At 38.2% G+C, this 22,624-nt stretch overlaps 1 protein-coding gene across 1 annotated transcript in view; it reads right to left on the reverse strand.

Annotated features, from left to right (window-relative positions):
* Positions 1–265: 265 nt before the first annotated feature.
* The window catches only part of LOC119729574 (ATP-dependent RNA helicase DHX30-like), a 32,164-nt gene continuing 9,805 nt past the window's right edge, over positions 266–22,624 (reverse strand). Inside the window, exons 13-22 of the mRNA XM_038202187.1 lie at positions 21,852–21,983; positions 7,594–7,732; positions 6,475–6,565; positions 5,444–5,594; positions 4,811–4,929; positions 4,074–4,174; positions 3,489–3,576; positions 3,015–3,120; positions 2,385–2,611; positions 266–1,970 (exon numbers count right to left, since the gene is read on the reverse strand). Of these exons, the coding sequence (XP_038058115.1) occupies positions 1,806–1,970; positions 2,385–2,611; positions 3,015–3,120; positions 3,489–3,576; positions 4,074–4,174; positions 4,811–4,929; positions 5,444–5,594; positions 6,475–6,565; positions 7,594–7,732; positions 21,852–21,983 (1,319 nt within the window). The 3' untranslated portion in view covers positions 266–1,805. The remainder of the gene's footprint in view (positions 1,971–2,384; positions 2,612–3,014; positions 3,121–3,488; positions 3,577–4,073; positions 4,175–4,810; positions 4,930–5,443; positions 5,595–6,474; positions 6,566–7,593; positions 7,733–21,851; positions 21,984–22,624) is intronic.

A 22,624-nucleotide genomic window follows, 5' to 3' on the forward strand; every position in this document is an offset into this window, starting at 1 on the left:
AGATTTATATATTTCAGGTCCATCCAGTCAGTAAGCAGTTTGCAGCAGTTTTACTTTTTTTCATGTTTTTACTTTTTTTCATTTTTTATACATGTAACATGTAGATATCAGAGGTTCAATCGAGAAACACAGGACATTCTATGTGTCTTGAAGTTTCTTGGAGGATCTGGTTGAGCAAGAGTTGAAGTTGAACTCAGTAGCCAGCATATTAAGACACATCAGCTGTGTGTGAATTATTACATAATAATCCAACGTTTCAGACATATTTCATTGTTTGTAGGTGGTCACCCACATTCCTTTCAGTGCAGCATTGTCTTGTTTTCAATGAGAACTTTATTCAAATAAATACTAGAATACACGCCGCACGAGCGAACTCTTAACAAAATGTTATGCAGCTTTTATGAAACAAATTATTCCCGATCTGTTGAAAGTGAAATCGACAAATAACTTACAGATATAAGGGACTTTCATACTTTTTGTACAAATTTATAGGAGAATTCAAGACTTTAAGCGATGAGGTTAATGATTGTTTTTAAAAAGCTTTTGTAAGTTGCACTCAAATAATTACACACATAAAATAAAATAAATAATGAGTTGACCTAGGATATCAACAAGCAATCAACAAAAATAATGATAATTTGCATGTTTTTAATTGATTTTTTTTAACAGTACTATTAGCGACAACTACTTTCAATAAATAACAAACGATTATTGTTCATAAAAAAGACCAAGGGGTATTTTAATTTTGCTGAAATTTGCCAAAAGGTATTTAGTGGTGATAAAAGGATAATTTTTGTGTATATTCATACTCTGTCCATTTCTGCAGATGTTTAGATGTTTAATATGAATGATGCTTTGCCTGTGCCTGGTGTGATTATATAATTTTGTTTGGCACTAAATAAATCAAATAATGTGGTTGTGAAGTTATGCATGTATAAATCATGATTTTGTGCACTGTCTATATTTTCCAAGATTATTACTGAGTATCACTCTAAAAAAACATGTTCTTGTTGGCTCACAGTGATCTTTTATTATTCTTAAATAAAAAAGCTGTCTGAATAAAATTGGAATACGGGATAAACTGTGGCTTGGCTATTTTATTTGTTAAAGTGGTTTGCCTTTAACGATGTACTATCTGTGCTATTTTGGAGTTTCACCCTCCCATAACCCCCCCTCCCTTCCAAAAAAAGATCCTTTATGAAATGACGTACTAGCAGTATACAGAGGTAATGTACTTTTGAATGACATATCAAACAAAATAAATATTCAATTACGAAACAATTTCTTGAGAACAATCTGGACTGGTTCCAATGTGAATGAACCTCTGTAAATGTTAGCTGATGACCACAGAGACGACCCATGTGTACATGGCCAGTATCTGCCAAGACACGCTAACAGTGCAGGACGTACATATCAGCCTACTAGTGTAACTGTCGCAAGTGCAAATTTCTAAAGTTTTGGGAACGTGTGCATGCACACCAGCCAAAACTTTTTGCTTACCCCTGAAATGCTAATAGTTGCGGAAATAGTTGCGGAAGTTATCGGTAAGCACAGCCATGATATTGAGCCTTGAAGTAAGTTGCATGGGGACGCTAAGCATTGAAATTGTGCTAAGCGAAAAAGAATTCGCTAAGCAAAAAAATGTTACCAGCCAAAAGGTCCTGCAGTGTGTGTATTCAATACACATGACTGGTGCTCCGCTTATTTATGCTTAAAGCACAGAGTTCATTTTTTCCTGCCTAGCAGGGCCATGAAATTGGGCACATGTCATTGGGGGGGGGGGGGGGGGGGAAGAAATGGCATCACTACCAGGCGGTGAGGTTCAAATTGACGGCTGAAGAGGCATCGGTGCTTGTGTTGGCATCACTGTTGTTGTTTCGGCCGGTCTCAATGAACGGTTTCTGGGGACTGTTGATGACTTTCTGTAGGACCTCCAAGATGTCCTCGTGTCTTTCTCTGACATCCCGGGGCTGCAAAGAAATAAAAATAAAATGACAAAAGTTTCTATTAACCTTTTTTGCTCAGTGATGGAACCAGCAGCATTAGACAAAGGCAATTTTGCTTTCCCTAGATTTTCCTCCACTAACAGGTTGTTCAGTTCCAGCCAGATTCCATTGGTTTTCCCGAAAACATTATTGTTTCGTGTCTACATCTGAACATTTCTTCATCATCTCTCTTCAAGTGACTTCTCGCAAGTCCTGATGCACTTTTATAGGATTTATATTTGATGAATTAATAATACTTATTAATTATATAAGTCAGATAATATATAAGGCATACATACATAGGTTAAGAGTAAGATACAAATCACACTGCATGTACATGTATAATTAATGATTTTAAAGACTTAATTGAATATCAAGATAAACGGAGGATCCACTCACCAACTCATCCATGCGATCTGCTTTAAGACACTCCTCCACCATTATGTTGACCTCTCGTATCAATTGCATTAGCACCATGGCTGTTTGGTACGTCGTGTGGAAGGTAACAGGGGTCTTCTTGTTGGTGTAAGTATTACTGGTCGAGTGGAGGTCTGAGCTGACAGTAAGCTTCACGATCTCCGAGTCCGGGTCCAAATCGGCATTTTCCTCTAGTTGTGTTTGAAATTCTGTAATGGCAACGGGTGACCACCCCAAAAAATAAAATTTGCTTTCAAATAAATCACTTAAATGCAAGTCATAAGTGGATAAGTCAAAGATTACTTGCACTTAGTATTAGATCTCCTTTAATGTTCTTAGTTATGATGATCAAAAAAGCGGTGGGTTTAAGTAATCCCCCACATTCCCCACAAGTATTCACACGTCTCCTTTTCTTAAAAAATAATAATTTGAATAACCAGGTGCTTCTTGTAGCAATTTTTCCCTTTTTGTCCATTTTTTGTTTTTGGAAAGGGGGGGGGGGGGGTAGGGTGTGACTCACAGACCCTCATCTTGCACAAACAAGTTCACAAAAAAAGTCACAAATCAAGAAACTCAAGGAGAAAAAAAAGTAAAAGGAATTGTCCTCATCACCTCTGCTTCTCAAGGGCGCGACATGTACCCGCCTGCCAGTCATACAGAGGACTGCCACTGGATTGACAACAGAGGAATCGTGGATGAAGATTTGCTCTGACATTGCCTGAAAACAAGAGGACATAGATATCAGTCTTTACTACACTACTACATATTAAATAACTAGAGTGCTAACTTGCTATATGCAATGATGCCTGCAATGCCTGTAGGGTGCATTGATGTCTGTGCACAAACCTATGGGAAAGTCTTTTGGATGGCTATTTACATATCAGGATTTGTGTTCAAAAACGAATTTCAATGCTAGCCTAATTTTTTTTAATTCTCACTTTAAGTTTAGCAAACATACTGCAAAATACCATTTCATCTGATTTTAATGCATGCACATGAGTTAAAAATGTATGTGCTCAGGACACAAGTATCCCACGCATAGGCAGTGATCCGTTTGCAGACAAACTTGTAAAAAATGATGGTTACCCTGGAGAAGTAGGTGAGCCAGCGACTTGGGAAGGCCTTCTCTGTACAGTTCACTGAACGACGACTTAGCAATACCATGTTGGACTCCCTGCAATGCAGAAAAACAGGCTAAAAAAGTTACTAACTTTCCCTTTCATGTGACAACCTGGTCGCCTGCTAGAGACTCGTGGTCACGGTCAACTGCTCTCAACAAGCCTTTGACTTTGAGCTGAAGGGTATATACACTGGACAAACTTTTTTTCAACACCTCCCATTCTTGTGGCATGGAGTATTTTTCTTTTTAAGGGGAAAAAGTCAGACAACCATTAGCTGCGTAGCCGCTCTTGTGTATGGACATTGGACTTTTTGACGCCTCCCATTCACTTCTTGCTAACACTTGTCCATGTGTGTTCCAGTTACTCAACGTCCTCATCATTATAGCTACATCACCTTCCCATTCTATGCAGCCATTCCTACTAAAGCGCGGCAATTTTCGAATGTGGGGTATTCCGCAATTGCTCCCAAAATTGTTCCGATCAAAAATGCCATGGGAGTTTAATTAAAATCAACGACAGTGCACCTATCTACATGTATCTGTCCACTTACATGTCTTTGAAGACCAACTGCCTGAGTTTCATTCTGGATTTCTCTATCCGTCCCCGCCTCGCGCGTAATAAATTAGGAAAGAATGCCCCGCACAGCACACCCTGATGAGAAAGCCAAATAAAAATCACAAGTTGAGTTAATAGCTTGTAAATAAATGAGGAATCTTTCCTTTCCATTTTGTTTTTTTCCTTGGATACCCTGTCCCTAAACTCAGTCCAACAAATGCAATAGTCCAAAGGCTTGAATAGATTTTGTAATCTTAAATTGAAACCGATACTCTACAATCATGTTCTTTGGCTTTGTTTACACTATACCTGCAGTCAACTTTGTGGTGACTACAGTGATATTTTGTTCACATAAATAGTACCATACTGCCGAGTGCTGCCCCAAGCAGTATATAATGCTATCTTATTAATGTCTTGAATGCTCTTCGTAGAGCTGCGTTGGGTTTTCTGCTGCCTTGAGACCACTAATGAGACCTCTGTTGGAGGGACGCATTGCCTGCACACACTTGAATGCCCGTGTATGGTGCAAATTTCGTGAAATTGATTTTAGTGTTGACAAACCTGTATGGTCATCGCTCTTGCACCAGTTGCATGGCAACAGTGCACTGAAGTGTCCCTCCTAACTCTCCCTTTGTGACCAAGTGAGGGGGTACTTGTGCACAGAGTCCATACCATTACAAGCTATGCATCTAGAAAATGCCATTTTTTTTCTTATTCCTTTGTCGTTCCTACCTTGACCAGTTGGTTATCAAAGGCAAAATCACTGCTGTTGTCGTTTCCATGGAGACAGTCCCTGGATGATGTCACTAACCCCGCCTCCTCTAGATTCTCTGCTAGTTGCTGGCGAAGACCTTCAAGAAAATAAAGAATATATATACATTTACTTGTGAACCTTCCCAGTTAAATTGGGCTAGATCATCCAATGCAGAGTCCATTCTCTTAGCTTTCAAGTTAGTTACCAAGTTGGAAATTCAAAGAAGGCATTTTACATTTACAAAATCATGGTTGACATTAGTGTTTACTGACTTATTTACCATATTTAACGGTACAGACTTTGTATCGTAAGAGCATTTTAAATACATGTAACAATTCAAACTCAATTTTGGTTTCGTCATTTTTGTCCCAGGAGTTTTTGTGCCTGTCATCCCCATATGAGCAAGATACCAAGAGAGGGCGTATTTTCACTGCTTTTGAGAGCCCCTTGGATGGGACACACAGAGTACACGTACTGGTTGCGTGTGTACAGCTCAAGTCAAAGTATGCATGACTAATTTTCCTTAAATCTACAAAAAGACATTTTCTTTTTGCAAATGGTGTCGGTTTTAGATACAAAACAGCCTACATATAACTTCTTGTCAACCTTACCTCTAACGAAGACCATTGTGGAATGATGGACAAGATTTTGGTCATTGAACGTTCTGACTTGGTACGCAGACATGGCCTGCTCCCAGGATTCATACAGCTGGACTTGAGCAATGTGATCACTCCGACTGCCCTCAGCAAAGGATTTCCTGATCTGTGGGAGGTCAACAAATAACCGGATCCTACAAAAGTGGTCTTAGGAATATGTGGGTTTTTTTTTTTTAAATTCATGATCAGTGAAAAGAGCATATTCTGCTCTCTTTTTTGATAAATCACTGAATTCGTCGGTGAAGGGCAAAACTCTATATTGAGATTTATCATCTTGATGCAAATTCCATCTCATGAATAAATCACTTAGTTTGACATCTTAATATGCAGGTGATTTGTAGGTGAAAAACAATTAAAGTTTTTATTGATTCTGATTGTAAATTACTCAAAAAGTAACTCTGGTAGCTTGTGACTCATATTGATGGGGTGAGCAAAAAATGAAGTCATATTTATTGTCTTCAAACACACTTGTTTAGCAAGTATTACACGGTATATTATAGTTCTTTCTGGAATGTATTTGTACTTCCTCTTTTGCTCACAACCAAGAATTGAGGAAAACAAAATTTGGGAGTGCTTTTACGGTCTTCATGAAGGAACAGAAGACGATGTGGCGTGCTGCCACTCACAAGAACTTGAGTGTGGACGCAGTGCCTTTGTGCACTGGTTTCAGGGTGGGTGTGGTGCAAATATGCATGACAACATTCAGGGAGAACTTGTATATGAAGTCCAGAGTAAGTTATCTTTCAAAGACATACATACTTGAAATTTCTTTCAAGTTAGGTTTTGCCCTTCACCGACGTATAAACACTGTATAGTCAGTGTGTTATCTCCCAAGTGAAAATGGGAGGTACATGTAACACACTGAGTTTACAGTGTTTATATGTCGGTGAAGGGCAAAACCTAATTTAATTTACATCACCCCTATTCATAAGTTATGAATAGTTAAAATTTCTTACTAATCATCTGTCTGTGTTTGCTTAGTGTACCTTTAAGATTGCAGCCCTGTTCTCCATGGAGTCTAGAAATGGTGGTCTGGTATGCATCCCTGCAGCCACCGTTAGGACCGGGTTCACACACCTGGAAGCCAAGAGAAAATAGATTGTTTGAGCACAAGCATATTATCAATGCAAACCCATGTATAATATGCCTTAGCTGCTCTCGATATCGGAAGGGGCTTCGATTAATCACAACATACAGTTGACTCTTTTTAAGGAAAGAATGTTGCAACCTGACGCCACTTTTTCTTCATCTATCATCTCAATAAAGGTCAGTCATTGCAAAAATGTTGAAAAGACGTAAACTCATGGGACTGAAAAACATTTCCCATTTTGTTCGGGAAATACTTAAAAAATGTTCTTGACTCTCCATAGACTTTGTACACAACCACTGAAGTGGCGTCACGGTCTGGATACTACCCAGTACAATCTTTCTCTTTTTAACAGTATTTCTATTACAGCAAAACTCTGGTTATGAATGTTGAACTTAAGCCTTAAGCCTTTGTGTATTTACATTATTAGGATCCGCATTTCACTCAATACCAAATTCATACGTAAGAAAGATTATGGTTAGTTTTGGCTGAGTTTGTTTGAATGGGAGTCAACTGTAAATTAAACGCTTACAGCGTGTATAAATTGTTTTGAACATGCACCCAGGTACTTAAGTTTTAGGTGTTAACTTGTAGTGAACCAAATTATCTGAAGCTGATGAGCAAATATGTCTGCAGAACAAGTTAAAAAAAGTTCATTCAATTGATACAAGACTAGGAGCCTAGTAAAGCTGGTACTAGACCGGTCTTAGTCAGTGCCCTCAAAAATCCATTCAATTGATTCGATATGCTTATTCACTGGAAAATTTGTTTGCATCTCGTCTACACAATTGGCCGATTTAGACCTACATGTATTCATTGGCTTTACAGGGAAATCTTGTATGACAGAACTGCCAGGCCCTCGTCGCTATAGTCAGGGGTGACAGTCTGTCAGTCAGTCAATGAGTCAGTCAGTGAGACAGGTGCAAAGCGGAGACTAGGCTGGCCCTCTGGGATCAGCAAAGACGTCAAATAGTCAACATCAAATAGTCTACCGGGTCCACACAATAGTTTGCCTCACCTGAAGATTGCAGACAGCACGAGAGCCTTGGCTAGTCTAGGGTCCGTGGAGATGTCCACTATTTTGTCCCCTAGTGGAGTCAGCGATTCATCGCTATTGAGAATGGCAAGATCCTGCAGAACCTCCACTGCTTTCTCCACTGCAACGAGACCAGAAATATGGGGAAATGTTCAAAAAGAGAGGATCTTTTTTTTTATCTGTAAACCACTATACTTTTTACCAACAGTGAAATTAACAAGGATTGATTTTACATTGAAAGTATGACGTTAAGTCATTTTTTGAGATATGGAGGACATAAAAGAAAGGTGCTTATTTGGTTTGCAAAAACTCTATTCACGCCAAATTTGGGCAATTTATAAAATGGAATTAACAGGTCCAATTTCCTTTGCATTGGACATCAGTGTTTAGCCTACCATGTGTCCATCACAAGGACATCACAAGTACATTACCTCCACTCTCCAATGATGTCATGATGTGCTATCAATGGAATATGACAATGGCATTCTTCCGTTTTCATTCATCCCCCGTTAGTTTTTACCTGATGTGATGAACTTGTGATAGACTCAACTACAATACCGCTCAACATGTTATCCCACGTGAACAAAAAAATTCAGGTAATTTCTTGGGACATTATCTCCTTACCAATATTCATGAAATAAAATTGAAAGTTTTGCATTATCATTATCTACGAAAAAAAATGTTCAAGAGACCACTTACAAAAAGACAAACAATCTGAGGTTGAAATTAACTACAAATAAATCAGTCGATTAACGTTCTCCCTAAAAACACCTAAATGCAGGATTCATTGCATTGGAGCTTTTTTGTGAAATGGTTTGCAGAACAGTTTAGATGACTCATTAAAGTTTTATGGTCTTGTCTCACACCTTGTGTTTTCTAGCTTGTGTCTTGTGTGTCCGTATATGTGTGTGTTTTGTCCTTTGTCATGTGTTGTCAATATTTCAGTCGAGAACATTTGTCTGTCAATACATGTAGGTTAAGAGTACAAAAGCAACTCGCCTTATACCCAACTGTCGTATTTTATCCAGTATGTTTTTGTAAATATATGTGAGATTGTACCACTCTATGAAAAATGCCAACATTGTTTACTACTGTTCTGTTCTACTGTCAGAACACATTGTAGCTGTGATGCATCACAAGGATTGGTGGCGCTTACCCACTCTCCTACTAACCAGTGGTGCAAGTCATTATATCTACACTTTGATTGATAGTCGATAATTACAGCAATTACTGGCTGAAGAAACAAAGCACACAGGAAGGTTGCTAAAAACCTCATTTGTCAAAATGACAGACAGTGACACTCATAGAATTTACCAAGTTAATGGGAGAACAACCGCAAACATTTGTGAAACCTTTTTAGATTTTGCAATAATAAATACTACCGGCATGTGAAATCAACTGCCAGTGTGCTACGACGCATCAATGACCAATCACTATTGTCTCAAACAAGTTTTTAATGATGCTGCAATAATTGCCAGGAAAATATAACAAGGTACAATGATGATTTGAAGCAGAGAGTTGTAATCTGTAACTTTATTGCCGACATTTTTGTAATTTACCAGACCAAACAAAGGGTCAATTTAGAACGCTGTGTAGCCACCGATGACTGACAAGTTTATTAGCTGCAAATTGGTCTGAGACTGGTGATGGTTTGCAGTGCTCATTAAGAAGCAGATTGCATTTCAAAGATAAAGTGGTTGCCATGATAATGACATGATCATTTTCTAAAGTAGAATTCTTGCTGTGCCACAGACACAAAAGTCACTGTCCATGGCTAAAACACTGCAAATCTCAAGGTGTATTACAGAACTTCAGAAAAAAATTGAAAGAGCAATCGCAATATTTTAAGCAGAAAAGCTGGGAATTAGTGGACTGGAACTCACTGCCTGAAGAGATTACATCAATTCAGGATAAAGGAAGTTTCGCATCTGCCATCAACACACACTTCAACATCATCTTTGGGAAAGAAGCAACCAAGTCAACCAAGTAAACAGCAAAACAACAAATCCATGCGCACAACCAACCCTGCCCGTGTGACCCCTGGGAAGGGGTGTTGGTGCAGCACCTATCAAGACAAGACAAGGGAAAACCGGATGATGATTCGATAGTGTTCAGATGGATTGTTACTCCGTACTTTAGATGAAGATATTGACGTCTTGATGTATCACAGTGAAATGACCAGAATAAAGTTTGACAAGGCACAACGAGCAAAACCGATCTAAGCGCCTTGGGTGGGTGCGAGGAACACAACAATGGAAAACATGACAGGACTGATGGAGTTCTTAACCTCTTCAAACTTTACTGATGAGAAAGACCCAGACAGACCAAGTTGCATTCTATATGTGTGTGTTCTAGTTCCAATCTGCTTGTTCTGCCTCATCTGCAACTTGTTTTCTCTGCAGGTGTTACATCGCTTACATGACATGCATGACGTCACTAAGCTGCTGGTGGTTGCCCTCACAATTACTGATGTTGGAGTGGGCTTCTTTGGTCTTCTCTATGCAAGTCTAAAACTGCACCTTGATGTACAGGCCCTATCAATTGTGGCTGAATTTATTCAGCTTCTGGGATTTTGCATTTTGGCAATGATTACTGTGGTTCGATACATTGCAGTGTCGCAACCTCTGAAGCTACAAACTCTTGTCACCAAAAGACGAGCTTACATCAGCTTGGCATGCGCAGCACTAGTCTGCCTTGCTTTTCATATTGGCCAAATGACATACGCGTATACTAACATGAATTCGAGTGAAATAATAGACTATCTTCTGTTCATCTTGTATGCTCCCTTCGTGATAGCATTACATCTGTGTGTCATTATTCTGTACCTAAAATTGCTTGTGATTGCAAGGCATCATGCACGGCGTATAGCAGCAGCTGAAATCAATGCTGAAGATGCACAGGTTCAGCTGCATCGCTCAAATGTCAAATCTCTCAAAACATTTCTGATTATCACAGGCACTGTCTGTGTCACTTGGCTACCTTCATTTGCACTATTTTCTGTGACAGATTCCTGTCTTAGGACATTGTTTGATGGTCTGCGTTACAGCAATTCCTGGCTTAATACAATCATCTATGGCTGGAGAAATGAAGCGTACAGGAAGGTTGCTAAAAAGCTCATTTGTCGTAACTGTGCGTGAAAGGTTATAAGTACTGGGGTAAATGAGCAATCACTAACATGAATGCTCATTTGCAGTTAAAACATGTGGGCAATTCCATGCAATACTGGACATGGTTGAGTGTGGAAAATTTACGAAATCTTCAGAACTACAAGCATTACGACCTCAAATGTGGTATCAAATTCAAGGGGACATTAGAGTGATGAGGCAGTTGTGAATTTCTTTGTAAAGAAATCTTTTTGCTAAAATGTTGTTCCTATTGCATATTCCCTTTGTAATGACATTAAATCTGAGGGTCATTATTCCGTATTAATTGCATGTGATAGCAAGGCATCAGGCACAGCGTATAGCAGCAGCTGAGATCAATGCTTAAGATGCACAGGTTTTTAAAGCAGAGAGAGAGAGGTTGGTATTTTCTAAACACAGAGAACTAAGATTTCATTAGATACTTGTAAGAACTTTGCCGAATTTTATCAACAGAATATGTTTTGTCGGTAACTGTTGTTTGTATGCCTTAATAATAATTGATTTTGCCAATCAACCATGTCACATTACATTTTAAAGTAGCCAGACATCTGAATATTACTTCAAAACACTTGATGACCGGGTTTATACAATCATCTATTTCTGGAGAAATACAATTTACAGAAAGGTCGCTAATAGTAAGAAGCTGGTTTGATGTAAGCTAGTCTTGTTCCTTTATTATCCAAACTAGTAATAATTATTATTCAACACTGTGCTGTTAAACATCAGTTAGCCCACAAATGTGTAAATTTACAGAAACCTTAAAAGTGAACAAGCAAACAATAATTACAACACAGGTCATACTACAAAAGGTCATCAGATTCTTTTGAAACTCTTTAGCTGTATAATTGCCAGGAAAATAATAATTATGGGAAATGGTTCATGTAGAATATAGGGTTGTGCACAAATGTTTTCCAACTCGAAGATCTCTAACCCAATATTAGGCCAAAATAAAAAAAATATTCGGTCTCTGGTCAGACCAAAGTTCCGGAATTAATGCGGCGACGCATTTTTTTTTTGGGGGGGGGGCCCTTTTTTTTTTCTTTTTTGTTAGCTTGGATTGTAAGACAAGGTGGGTACTATTTTGCTTTTGTTGTGTCCTCATATACATTGGGGACCTCCATAATTTGCCTTGGTGCCCTCCATCATTTGCCTTGGTGCAATTTCCCCATTCCTCGGTACAAAAATTTGAGGTGCGGCAATAGAGGGCGCTGCTGTAGCTACCGTGGACAATTTGAAAAAAAAAGAAGGTTGACACGCATGATTAAAACACCGACGAGCGCGCTGACCAGAGACCGACTCATTTTTTTTTTGGCCTTACCTTACCTTACTCCTAGGAAGTATTTGACCACATGCAACAGATCTAGCCTAATTGTGACACTGAAATGTCTCCCTACTGATCGGTGTCTCCCTAAGGCATAACGTAAGCAATTTATACCTTTTGCCATCATAATTATGATGGCAAATGTCTCGTTCAGGGAACAGTAACAGGAATGTAACAATGTATAATAGTGATTGCAAGCACAGAGATGTAATGAAGTTTATTGTTGAAAATTTTGCAATTTACCAGGCAAAGCAGAATTGTTAATTTAGAACACTGTTAATACCTATGACTGACAAGTTTATTGCTTGCAAAATGTTTTGAGACCAGTGATGGTTATATAGCAGTGCTCATTAACAAGCAGATTGCAATTCAAAGATAACTTGGTTGCCAAGTCTATGCCGTGACACATAAGGTAGAACTATTGCTACGACACAGACACAGAAGTCCCTGTTCATGGCTAAGACACTGTGAATCTACAGGTGCATTACAGAACTTCAGAAGAATTTGGAACAGCAATCACAACATTTTAATTAAGATGAAAAGCTGGGAAAACCACTTGATGATTCAGTAGCGTGCAGATGGATTTTTCATTCATACTTTAGATGTAGATTTGGATATCCCGAATGCATCACACTGAAATGACTGGACTAGATTTTGGAAAGGCACAACAGACTACACCAATGTAAGCATGTTGGCTGTGTGCGAGGAACATCACCAAGAACTATGACGACTCAAACAATGGAAAATGTGACAAGAATGTGGGAGTTCTCAACCTCATCAAACTTCAGTGATGAGAAATCCTCAGGTTGCATTCTGTATGTGTGTGTTCTAGTTCCAATCTGCTTGTTCTGCCTCATCTGCAACTTGTTTTCTCTGTTGGTGTTACATCGCTTACATGACATGCATGACGTCACCAAGCTGCTCCTAGTAGCTCTAACGACAACCGATGTTGGTGTGGCATCTTCTGGTCTTTTACATGCATCTGTGTGTTTCCAAAAGGAACTTGTACGTGCCCTGACTAGAGCTGTGGTTCAATTTTTTCAGCTTCTGGGACTTTTCATTCTGGTTATGATCACTATGGTTCGATACATTGCAGTGTCACAACCTCTGAAGCTACAAACTCTAGTCACCAAAAGAAGAATCTACATCGGCTTGACGTGTGCAGTCCTACTCTGCCTTGCTTTACATATTTGCTTAATAACATCGTATTATTTTCTAGAAACTGAAACGAGGCTATTGATCATCTTGTACATGTATGCTCCCTTTGCAATAATATTACTGCTGTCTGTCATTATTCTGTACCTAAAATTGCTTGTGATTGCAAGGCATCAGGCACGGCGTATAGCAGCAGCTGAAATCAATGCTGAAGATGCACAGGTTCAGCTGCATCGCTCAAATGTCAAATCTCTTAAAACATTTCTGATTATCACTGGCACTGTCTGCGTCACTTGGCTACCTTCACTTGCACTCATTGCTAAAGTAGATATCATGCCTCTTTGGACATTGTTTGATGGTCTGCGTTACAGCAATTCCTGGCTTAATACAATCATCTATTGCTGGAGAAATGAAGCTTACAGGAAGGTTGCCCAACAGCTTATTTGTCGTAACAGTGTGTGAAAATTTAGCTTCATGAAGTATAAACATTCACTGAATTAAACAGGAATTCTCATTTGCAGTCAAAATTTGTAGGCATGCAAAAGTTTTTTTTTCAAAACATTTTTGCACAAAACATAATTCTCACAACATCGCTATTACATCAAGACTACCTTCGCCAAGGAGGTTATATTTTCATTGGTGTTTGTTTGTTTGTTGGTTGATTGGTTGGTTGGTTGGTTTGTCTGTTAACAAGATAACTCAAAAAGTTATGGACAGATTTGCATAACCTTTTTTAGGGGGTGTTCCTTGGTACGAGTACAAATCGATTAGATTTTGGAAGTGATCTGGATTAAGTCTGGATCCAGGATTTTTTTAAGGATTCTTTACCATTTCTGCGAGTATAGGCCCGTTAACATGGCATTAATAATAATAGCGCCACTATAATATATAGCGTAATAATAATAGCGTAAAAACACTCAAAATTTATATATATGGGTACCCGTACCGGAGGGCTCCTACCATTTCGCATGTACATGGCCAAGAGTAACAGTGTACCATGTGTGACCTCAGTAAATCAAAAGTTGTGCTTGTACACATCGTATCTTTTCAAGTGTTTTTACATAAGGCTGGAAGGTGGCGTTGTTATTACGTACAGGTCTAATCATAATGCCAGTATTTCTTTTGGGTGTACTGACAATATGGCGGGACATTGTTTAGCCTTGGCGGAGGTTTTTGCTCTCTGAGTGCTTTCTAGTTAACTACGTTTTTCCCTGTATTTACTGAATTTCCTTCAGTAGCATTTTGTTAGAACTTCGTATTGTTTGAATTAAGTAATTTTTTATTACGTGTTTTTAAGAATTTTAAAATATGTATTAAAAGCGCATTTGAACATATTTTATGGAATTGGCGCTTTAGAAATGAATAAGATGTTGTTTAAAATTATCTTGTTTTCACATGCAAACTGCTAGTGTTAGTGTGACTTTTTAAAAGCAGAATGGTTCGTATTTTATAAAAATAGTACACAGAACTTACAATACCATGACTCAGTGTGTATTTTATCATTTGTGTGAAATTAATTTCAGACACATAACATCTGTAGTTATAATGTAACTTTTGTAACAACAAAAGCATGATGTTTCCATAACATCACAGCAGTTTTTTTGTAAAATGTCATTGGTGTTTTTATAGAGTGAAGCTACATATCTACCAGAACATATTTATTTCATTAAATTCTTGCAAGAAACTTCACATACATGTACCTTTATCAATGCGTACTGGTTGAGCAGGGTAATAATGAATTTAAGTTGCTTTGTGCCGAAATGGCGGTAGCAAGCTGTATACTCCCCAGGGAGCTGAAATTGTCTTTGGAATGTTTCATAGGCCCAATGAGCAGGGTAATAATGATGTAGCGCCTTGAGCACCAATAATGGTGGATACGTGCGCTTTATAAATATTATTATTAATTACATACATGTACATGTATGATGTAGCGCTTTGATCATCCATACTGGTGGATACGTGCGCTTTAGAAATACACATTATTGTATCACTGAAAGTCAAAATCTATTTCAGAATGTGTAAGGTAATTTACAGTACTTTTAACTCATTAATTAATTCAGTTAACAAGTCATTATTTCTACTATTTGATTGATAGTCCTCATTGCAGCAATTACTGGGTTTATAATACAATCATCGATTTGTAAAGAAATGCTCACAGCATGAAGGTTGCTAAAAAGCTGACACTCACAATATTTACAAAGATAACAAGAGAATATCGATGAAACCTTCTTGGGAGGAGGTTTTTGTGTTTTCAAGCTCAAGACTTGTACCTCTTTTATCAAAAATACTATCACAACTACCATTCAACAATCAGTTCACCTACGGTACACAACTGCGTAAAACTAAGCAAACAAATGTGTGCTTGGCCGGTTTAAAACACTATGTTTAAGACTGATCTGGACGCTGGTACTGACCCGAGCGTACTGCGCGATGTTGCACAGAACGCAGTTGTGCCATTGTAGTGTGAATTTAGGACAATGAAATACGGACTCACTAACCGAGGATTGTGAACATTCAACCAGTAAAAGCGTAAAAGGCATCGGATTTCAAAGGAGTCCACATTTTATGTGACACTGGAAAAGTGTTTAAGACCAGCCAGCCATGTCTTTATCATTCATTTAAGACTGGTCACATGACGGGCTCTTGGCCAATAGGAATGGGTAAAGTGTGTTAGGTATTTATGAATTACGGGCAAAAGTGAAAAAGTGAAAAATTAAAAATTTTTACAACATAGCTCATATCTACAAAAATCTCGTCACTATTTTCTAAAACTCTTTAATGATGTTGCAATAGTTCAAATATGTAAACAGAAAATACAAATATGTAAACGTAGAAGTGACTGGCAGTACAACATTGTAATCTATAGGCCTAAATCTATTGTTGAAAGTTTGCAATTTGGAAATTTTGCAATTTACCATACAAACAGAATTAGAACACTGTCAGACTGTGTAAAAAAATCCATTGTCCACAAATAAGTCTGAGACCGGTGATGGTGAGCAGTGCTCATTAAGAAGCAGATTGTAATTTCAGCAATAAATTGGTTGTCATGCTTATGAAAGGAATGACACCGATGACTGTCACACTTATTGTCTGCATATTGGTCTGAGACCAGTGATGGTTTGCAGTGCTTATCAAGCAGATTGCCATTTCAAGATAAAGTGGTTGCCATGATAATCCATGACTGACACCGATGACTGACAATCTTATTGTCTGCAAATTGGTCTGAGACTGGTGATGGTTTGCAGTGCTCATTAACAAGCAGATTGCATTTCAAAGATAAAGTGGTTGCCATGATAATGCCATGACGCACTTGTAAGGCAGAATACACAAAAGTCACTATCCGTGGTTGAAACACTGTAAATCTATTTATTGCAGAACTTCAGAAGAATTTGGAGGAGCAACTGAAACATTTTAAGTAGAAAAGCTGGGAAATTCTTATGAAGATTCGGTACTGGTCAGATGGATTGTTACTCTATGCTTTAGATGTAATTATTGACTTCTCAAATTCATCACAGTAAAATGACCAGACTCAGTGGATTTAGAAAAGCACAACAGATGTCATGTACACCAGTCTAAGCATCTTTGGTGTGTGCAAGGATAGAACATACATCACAAAGAACAATGACGACTCACACAATGGACAACTTGACAGGAGTCTGGGAGTTCTCAGCCTTTTCTGATTGTTATCTGATGTATGTATGTGTTCTAGTTCCAATCTGCGTGTTTTGCCTTATCTGCAACTTGTTTTCTCTGTTGGTGTTACATCGCTTACATGACATGCATGACGTCACCAGGCTGCTCCTAGTAGCTCTAACTGTGACTGATGTTGGCGTGGGATCTTTTGGTCTTCTCTCTGCGAGTCTGCAACTGTATCTTGTCGCATATACCCTAGCAAGTGTGGTGGTATTTTTTCGGCTTCTGGGATTTTGCATTCTGGCAATGATTACTGTGGTTCGATACATTGCGGTGTCACAACCTCTGAAGCTACAAACTCTGGTCACCAAAAGACGAGCTTACATCAGCTTGGCATGCGCAACACTAGTCTGCCTTGCTTTTCATATTTGTGAGCTGATATCACTTTTCACACATGGTATAGAACAGAGGCTTTTGATCCCAATGTACATGTATATTCCCTTTGTAATAATATTACTTTTGTTGGTCATTATTCCATACGGAAAATTGCTTTTGATTGCCAGGCATCAGGCACAGCGTATAGCAGCAGCTGAGATCAATGCTGAAGATGCACAGGTTCAGCTGCATCGCTCAAATGTCAAATCTCTCAAAACATTTCTGATTATCACAGGCACTGTCTGTGTCACTTGGCTACCTTCATTTGCACAGTTAATTTATGACCCATTTATTTATGCTTGTCTTTGGACATTGTTTGATGGTCTGCGTTACAGCAATTCCTGGCTTAATACAATCATCTATTGCTGGAGAAATGAAACGTACAGGAAAGTTGCTAAAAAGCTCATTTGTCGTAACTGCTAAAAGTTTAGCTAAACATCCACTGAAGTGAACATGGATCCTCATTTGCAGTCAAAACAGGTCCCATTCCATGCAAAAGTGGAAAGGGCAGAAAAGAGGAAACTGTTTGAAATCAGATGTAGTTTCAAATGAAACTGGACAAAAGATCTCTTATTTGAGTTTGTGCTAGTGAGATGGGATGCATAAAATGTAGTTTTGTGTGCGTGTAAAATAACTGCTTTTGAGCTAAAATTATTGGTTTTAGTTAGTCATTTGGGTATCTTGTTTTCGCATGCAAAATGCAAGTGTTATTGTGATTTTTTATAAGGCAGAGAGAAAGGTTCCTATATCATAAAAATATAACACAGAAATTAAAATACCATGATTACATGTACCGGTAGGTGAAGTTGATTTAAGACATGTACTTCCATAACGTTTTATGTAACATCCCTAACAAAAACATTATGTATCCATAATATATTCAAATACCTTTTTGCAAAATGTCATTGGTATTTTTATAGAGTGAAGCTATATCTGCCAAAACATAGTAATTTCATTAAATTCTTGCTAGAAATTGCATAGACTTTTATCATTGTATACTGAAAATCGAAACATCTATTTTAAACCGTAACATATGTACAGGCATGCAACTGGGAAGTCACAAAAAAAGAGAAAATTCAAATCTTTCCAAGACTTTGTACAGTGTTTTTCTATTTTCAATGGCACACATGGGAAGTACAAAAAGTTCTGTTACCTAGGATTTTAACCAAAAAAACATATTTCAACAAAATGTAGACAGTGTCAATTTAATACAGAATTTACAAAGATAACAAGGGAACAAGAACAAAAGTTGGTGAAACCTTCTTGGGAGGGAGGTGTTTTACAAGCTAGAATTGTAATTATAAAATATCCTTAACAAGAAATATCATTACACTATGTTATGATATTACCAGTATGTCTACAAACTCATAAATTTATGGTTAAAAGTTAACAAGAGAACAAGAATTTCAACACAGGTCACACTCCAAAAGGCAACCAGCATTTTTTGAAACTCTTTAATTATATCAAATGATGCGGTCTTAACAGACCTTCTTCAGATGATGCTGCAATAATTGCCAGGAAATGGACAATGTTGTTTGGAAAAACAGAGTTGTAATCTACAAGTGTATTGTTTAACATTTTGCAATTTAGCGGGCAAAGCAGAAATGCTAATTTACAACACTATGTAAACAACTACGACTGACAATTTTATTGTCTGTAAAATGTTTTGAGACCAATGATGGTGACCAGGGCTCATTGAGAAGCAACTGCATTTAAATAATAAAGTGGTTGCCATGATAATGCAATGACGCACTTGTAAGGCAGAATTCATGCTGCGCCACAGACACAAAAGTCACTATTTGTGGTTGAAACACTGTAAATCTATTTATTGCAGAACTTCAGAAGAATTTGGAGGAGCAACTGGAACATTTTAAGTAGAAAAGCTGGGAAATTCTTATGAAGATTCGGTACTGGTCAGATGGATTGTTACTCTATGCTTTAGATGTAATTATTGACTTCTCAAATTCATCACAGTAAAATGACCAGACTCAGTGGATTTAGAAAAGCACAACAGATGCCATGTACACCAGTCTAAGCATCTTTGGTGTGTGCAAGGATAGAACATACATCACCAAGAACAATGACGACTCACACAATGGACAACTTGACAGGAGTCTGGGAGTTCTCAGCCTCTTCAAACTTTTCTGATTGTTATCTGATGTATGTATGTGTTCTAGTTCCAATCTGCGTGTTTTGCCTCATCTGCAACTTGTTTTCTCTGTTGGTGTTACATCGCTTACATGACATGCATGACGTCACCAAGCTGCTGCTAGTAGCTCTCACCATAAATAACATTGGTATAGGATTTTCTGGTCTCCTCTCTGCGATTATTTATGTACATCAGGCCCCAGCAAGTGTGGCTGAATTTTTTCAACTTCTCGGATTTTGCATTCTGGTGATGATCACTGTGGTTCGATACATTGCGGTGTCACAACCTCTGAGGCTACAAACTCTAGTCACCAAAAGAAGAATCTACATCGGCTTGACGTGTGCAGTCCTACTCTGCCTTGCTTTACTTATTTGTGAGCTGATATCACTATTCACACATGCCATAAAACAGAAGCTTTTGATCCTAATGTATATTCCCTTTGTAATAATATTACTTTTGTTGGTCATTATTCCATACGGAAAATTGCTTTTGATTGCAAGGCATCAGGCACGGCGTATAGCAGCAGCTGAAATCAATGCTGAAGATGCACAGGTTCAGCTGCATCGCTCAAATGCCAAATCTCTCAAAACATTTCTGATTATCACAGGCACTGTCTGTGTCACTTGGCTACCTGCATTTGCACAGTTAATTTATGACCCATTTATTTATGCTTGTCTTTGGACATTGTTTGATGGTCTGCGTTACAGCAATTCCTGGCTTAATACAATCATCTATTGCTGGAGAAATGAAACGTACAGGAAAGTTGCTAAAAAGCTCATTTGTCGTAACTGCATAAAAGTTTAGCTAAACATCCACTGAATTGAACATGGATCCTCATTTGCAGTTAAAACAGGTCCCATTCCATGCAAAAGTGGACAGGGCAGAAAAGAGGAAAATGTATGAAATCAGATGTAGTTTCAAATAAAACGGGACAAAACGATATCTTAATTGAATTTGTGCCAGTGAGATGAGATGCATAAAATGTAGTTTTGTGTGCGTGTAAAATAACTGGTTTTGAGCTAAACTTATGGATTTTAGTTAGTCATTTTGGCATCTTGTTTTCGCATGCAAAATGCAAGTGTTATTGTGATTTTTTATAAGGCAGAGAGAAAGGTTCATATGTCATAAAAATATAACACAGAAATTAAAATACCATGATTAAGTGTGTTTTTTATCATGTATATGTACTGGTAGGTGAAGTTGATTTAAGACATGTAACATCCATAACGTTTTAATGTAACATCTGTAACAATAACATTATGTATCCATAATATATTCAAGTACCTTTTTGCAAAATGTCATTGGTATTTTTATAGAGTGAAGCTATATCTGCCAAAATATAGTAATTTCATTAAATTCTTGCTAGAAATTGCATAGACTTTTATCATTGTATACTGAAAATCGAAACATCTATATTAAACCGTAACGTATGTACAGGCATGCAACTGGGAAGTCACAAAAAAAGAGGAAATTCAAATCTTTCCAAGACTTTGTACAGTGTTTTTCTATTTTCAATGGCACACATGGGAAGTAAAAAAAGAGGAAATCAGCTGATCCGAGGAAAAGTTGCATGCCTGTATGTAACGGTAATTTACATAGTTTATATCTAATTAATTAATTTAGCTAACACTACATTAACAATGTCATATTGTACACTCAGGCCCAAGCTAGAGTTGTGCCAAGTATATAAACTTTGCTTCTGCCGCAAATATTTTATTTTGTTGTTTCAAATTGGTTTTTAGCTCTGAATATAACGTCTGTAACAATGGAATTTCCTCAATGCGAATTCCATCTTGATTTGTGGGGTGCTGTGGTCCAGTGGTTACGGTGTTCGACTCATGTGCCGTGGTACATGGGTTCAAATCCTGACCGTGGGAGCATGGTGCTTGTGCTCTTGAGCAAGGCACTTTACCATTATTGCTTCGTCCTTCAGATGGGGCATAAAGCCGTAGGTCCCGTGTGTGTGTAATGCACGTTAAAGAACCCAGTAACACCAATCGCTAAGAGAAGGGTTTGCTCCGGTGTTTCTGGCAGTGGCTGCAATATGCGCCGCAGCACCTTGTATACCATTATAAGGTGCTACATAGTGGGTCTCATATTTCTCATCAACTTCATTTACCTGTCTTTAATAATAGACATAATTTCCAGCGCCTTGAGTACCAAATAAAACTCCGGTATTATCTCATGAATAGTTTGGTTGAGGCACCAGCCTCTTTATCAGACTCAAACCAACCAGCTGACCCAAGCAAGTTGGGTGACCGATTGGCAAGACCTCTGCACTAGTAAGCAGGAGGTTGCGTTGAGGACGTATCACAGCTGCGATGTGAAGCCAGAGATAAAACTTCAGTTGGAGAAGAAGCCAGGGCTTTTGAAACACCCCTCAGTTTATGAAAAAAAAACTTACCTGCAGAGAGTGGAGGAGGCTGCATAGCTTGGCTCAGGAGACTAGCAGCTCTCATGTCTCTGAAATGAACCTTGGCCTGTACCACTATCTGCTCCAGGGGGATCCTCAGCATTTCAGGGACCTGGTAATCCTCTAATCAATGTACAATAAGAGACTCACATTGTAAGCGGCATCTAATTTCCAGGGGTGTGAGTGACCACTGATAAAAATAGCTGAAAACAGCTAAATTAAAGGGTGTAAAAAAGCTGAACTTTGAAAATCTCCTATACTTTTGTACACAGCAAGTGAGGAAAAAAAGCTGAAATCCAAACAAAAATAGCTGAAATCAGCTTTAAAGCTGAGATTTCACACCCCTGTTTACATTGGCTATATGTGTAACTGGACGCTGTAGCCAAGTATTAATTCGGATGCAGCACCACAATATGACTGATAACATGTCTGAACCCATTCGATAGGGAAATTCAACTGCAACGTCTCGGGGGATGAGGGTTCCCTGACTACCAATTCACAAGTTATTTTTCTGAAGCATGCTCTCCCATAAATAACTTTTAAAGCATCAGAAGGCAATTTTGTGCCTAATGATGATCAATTTGGCACACTTTTTGGTGCATTTATCAGGCTTCGAACTAAGAGTTGTACATGTACATGAACATATCAATGTACACTCACAAATAGAGAAAGAAATTGACCAACGGCTTAAATACTCAAGTCAATCCGAAGTGAAATAAACCCTTTGCAGTTCCTGTCACTGCCGACAGAAACAAAATGATGGT

Source organism: Patiria miniata, unplaced genomic scaffold, assembly GCF_015706575.1.
Source record: "Patiria miniata isolate m_02_andy unplaced genomic scaffold, ASM1570657v1 HiC_scaffold_21, whole genome shotgun sequence".
Lineage (NCBI taxonomy): Eukaryota > Metazoa > Echinodermata > Asteroidea > Valvatida > Asterinidae > Patiria > Patiria miniata.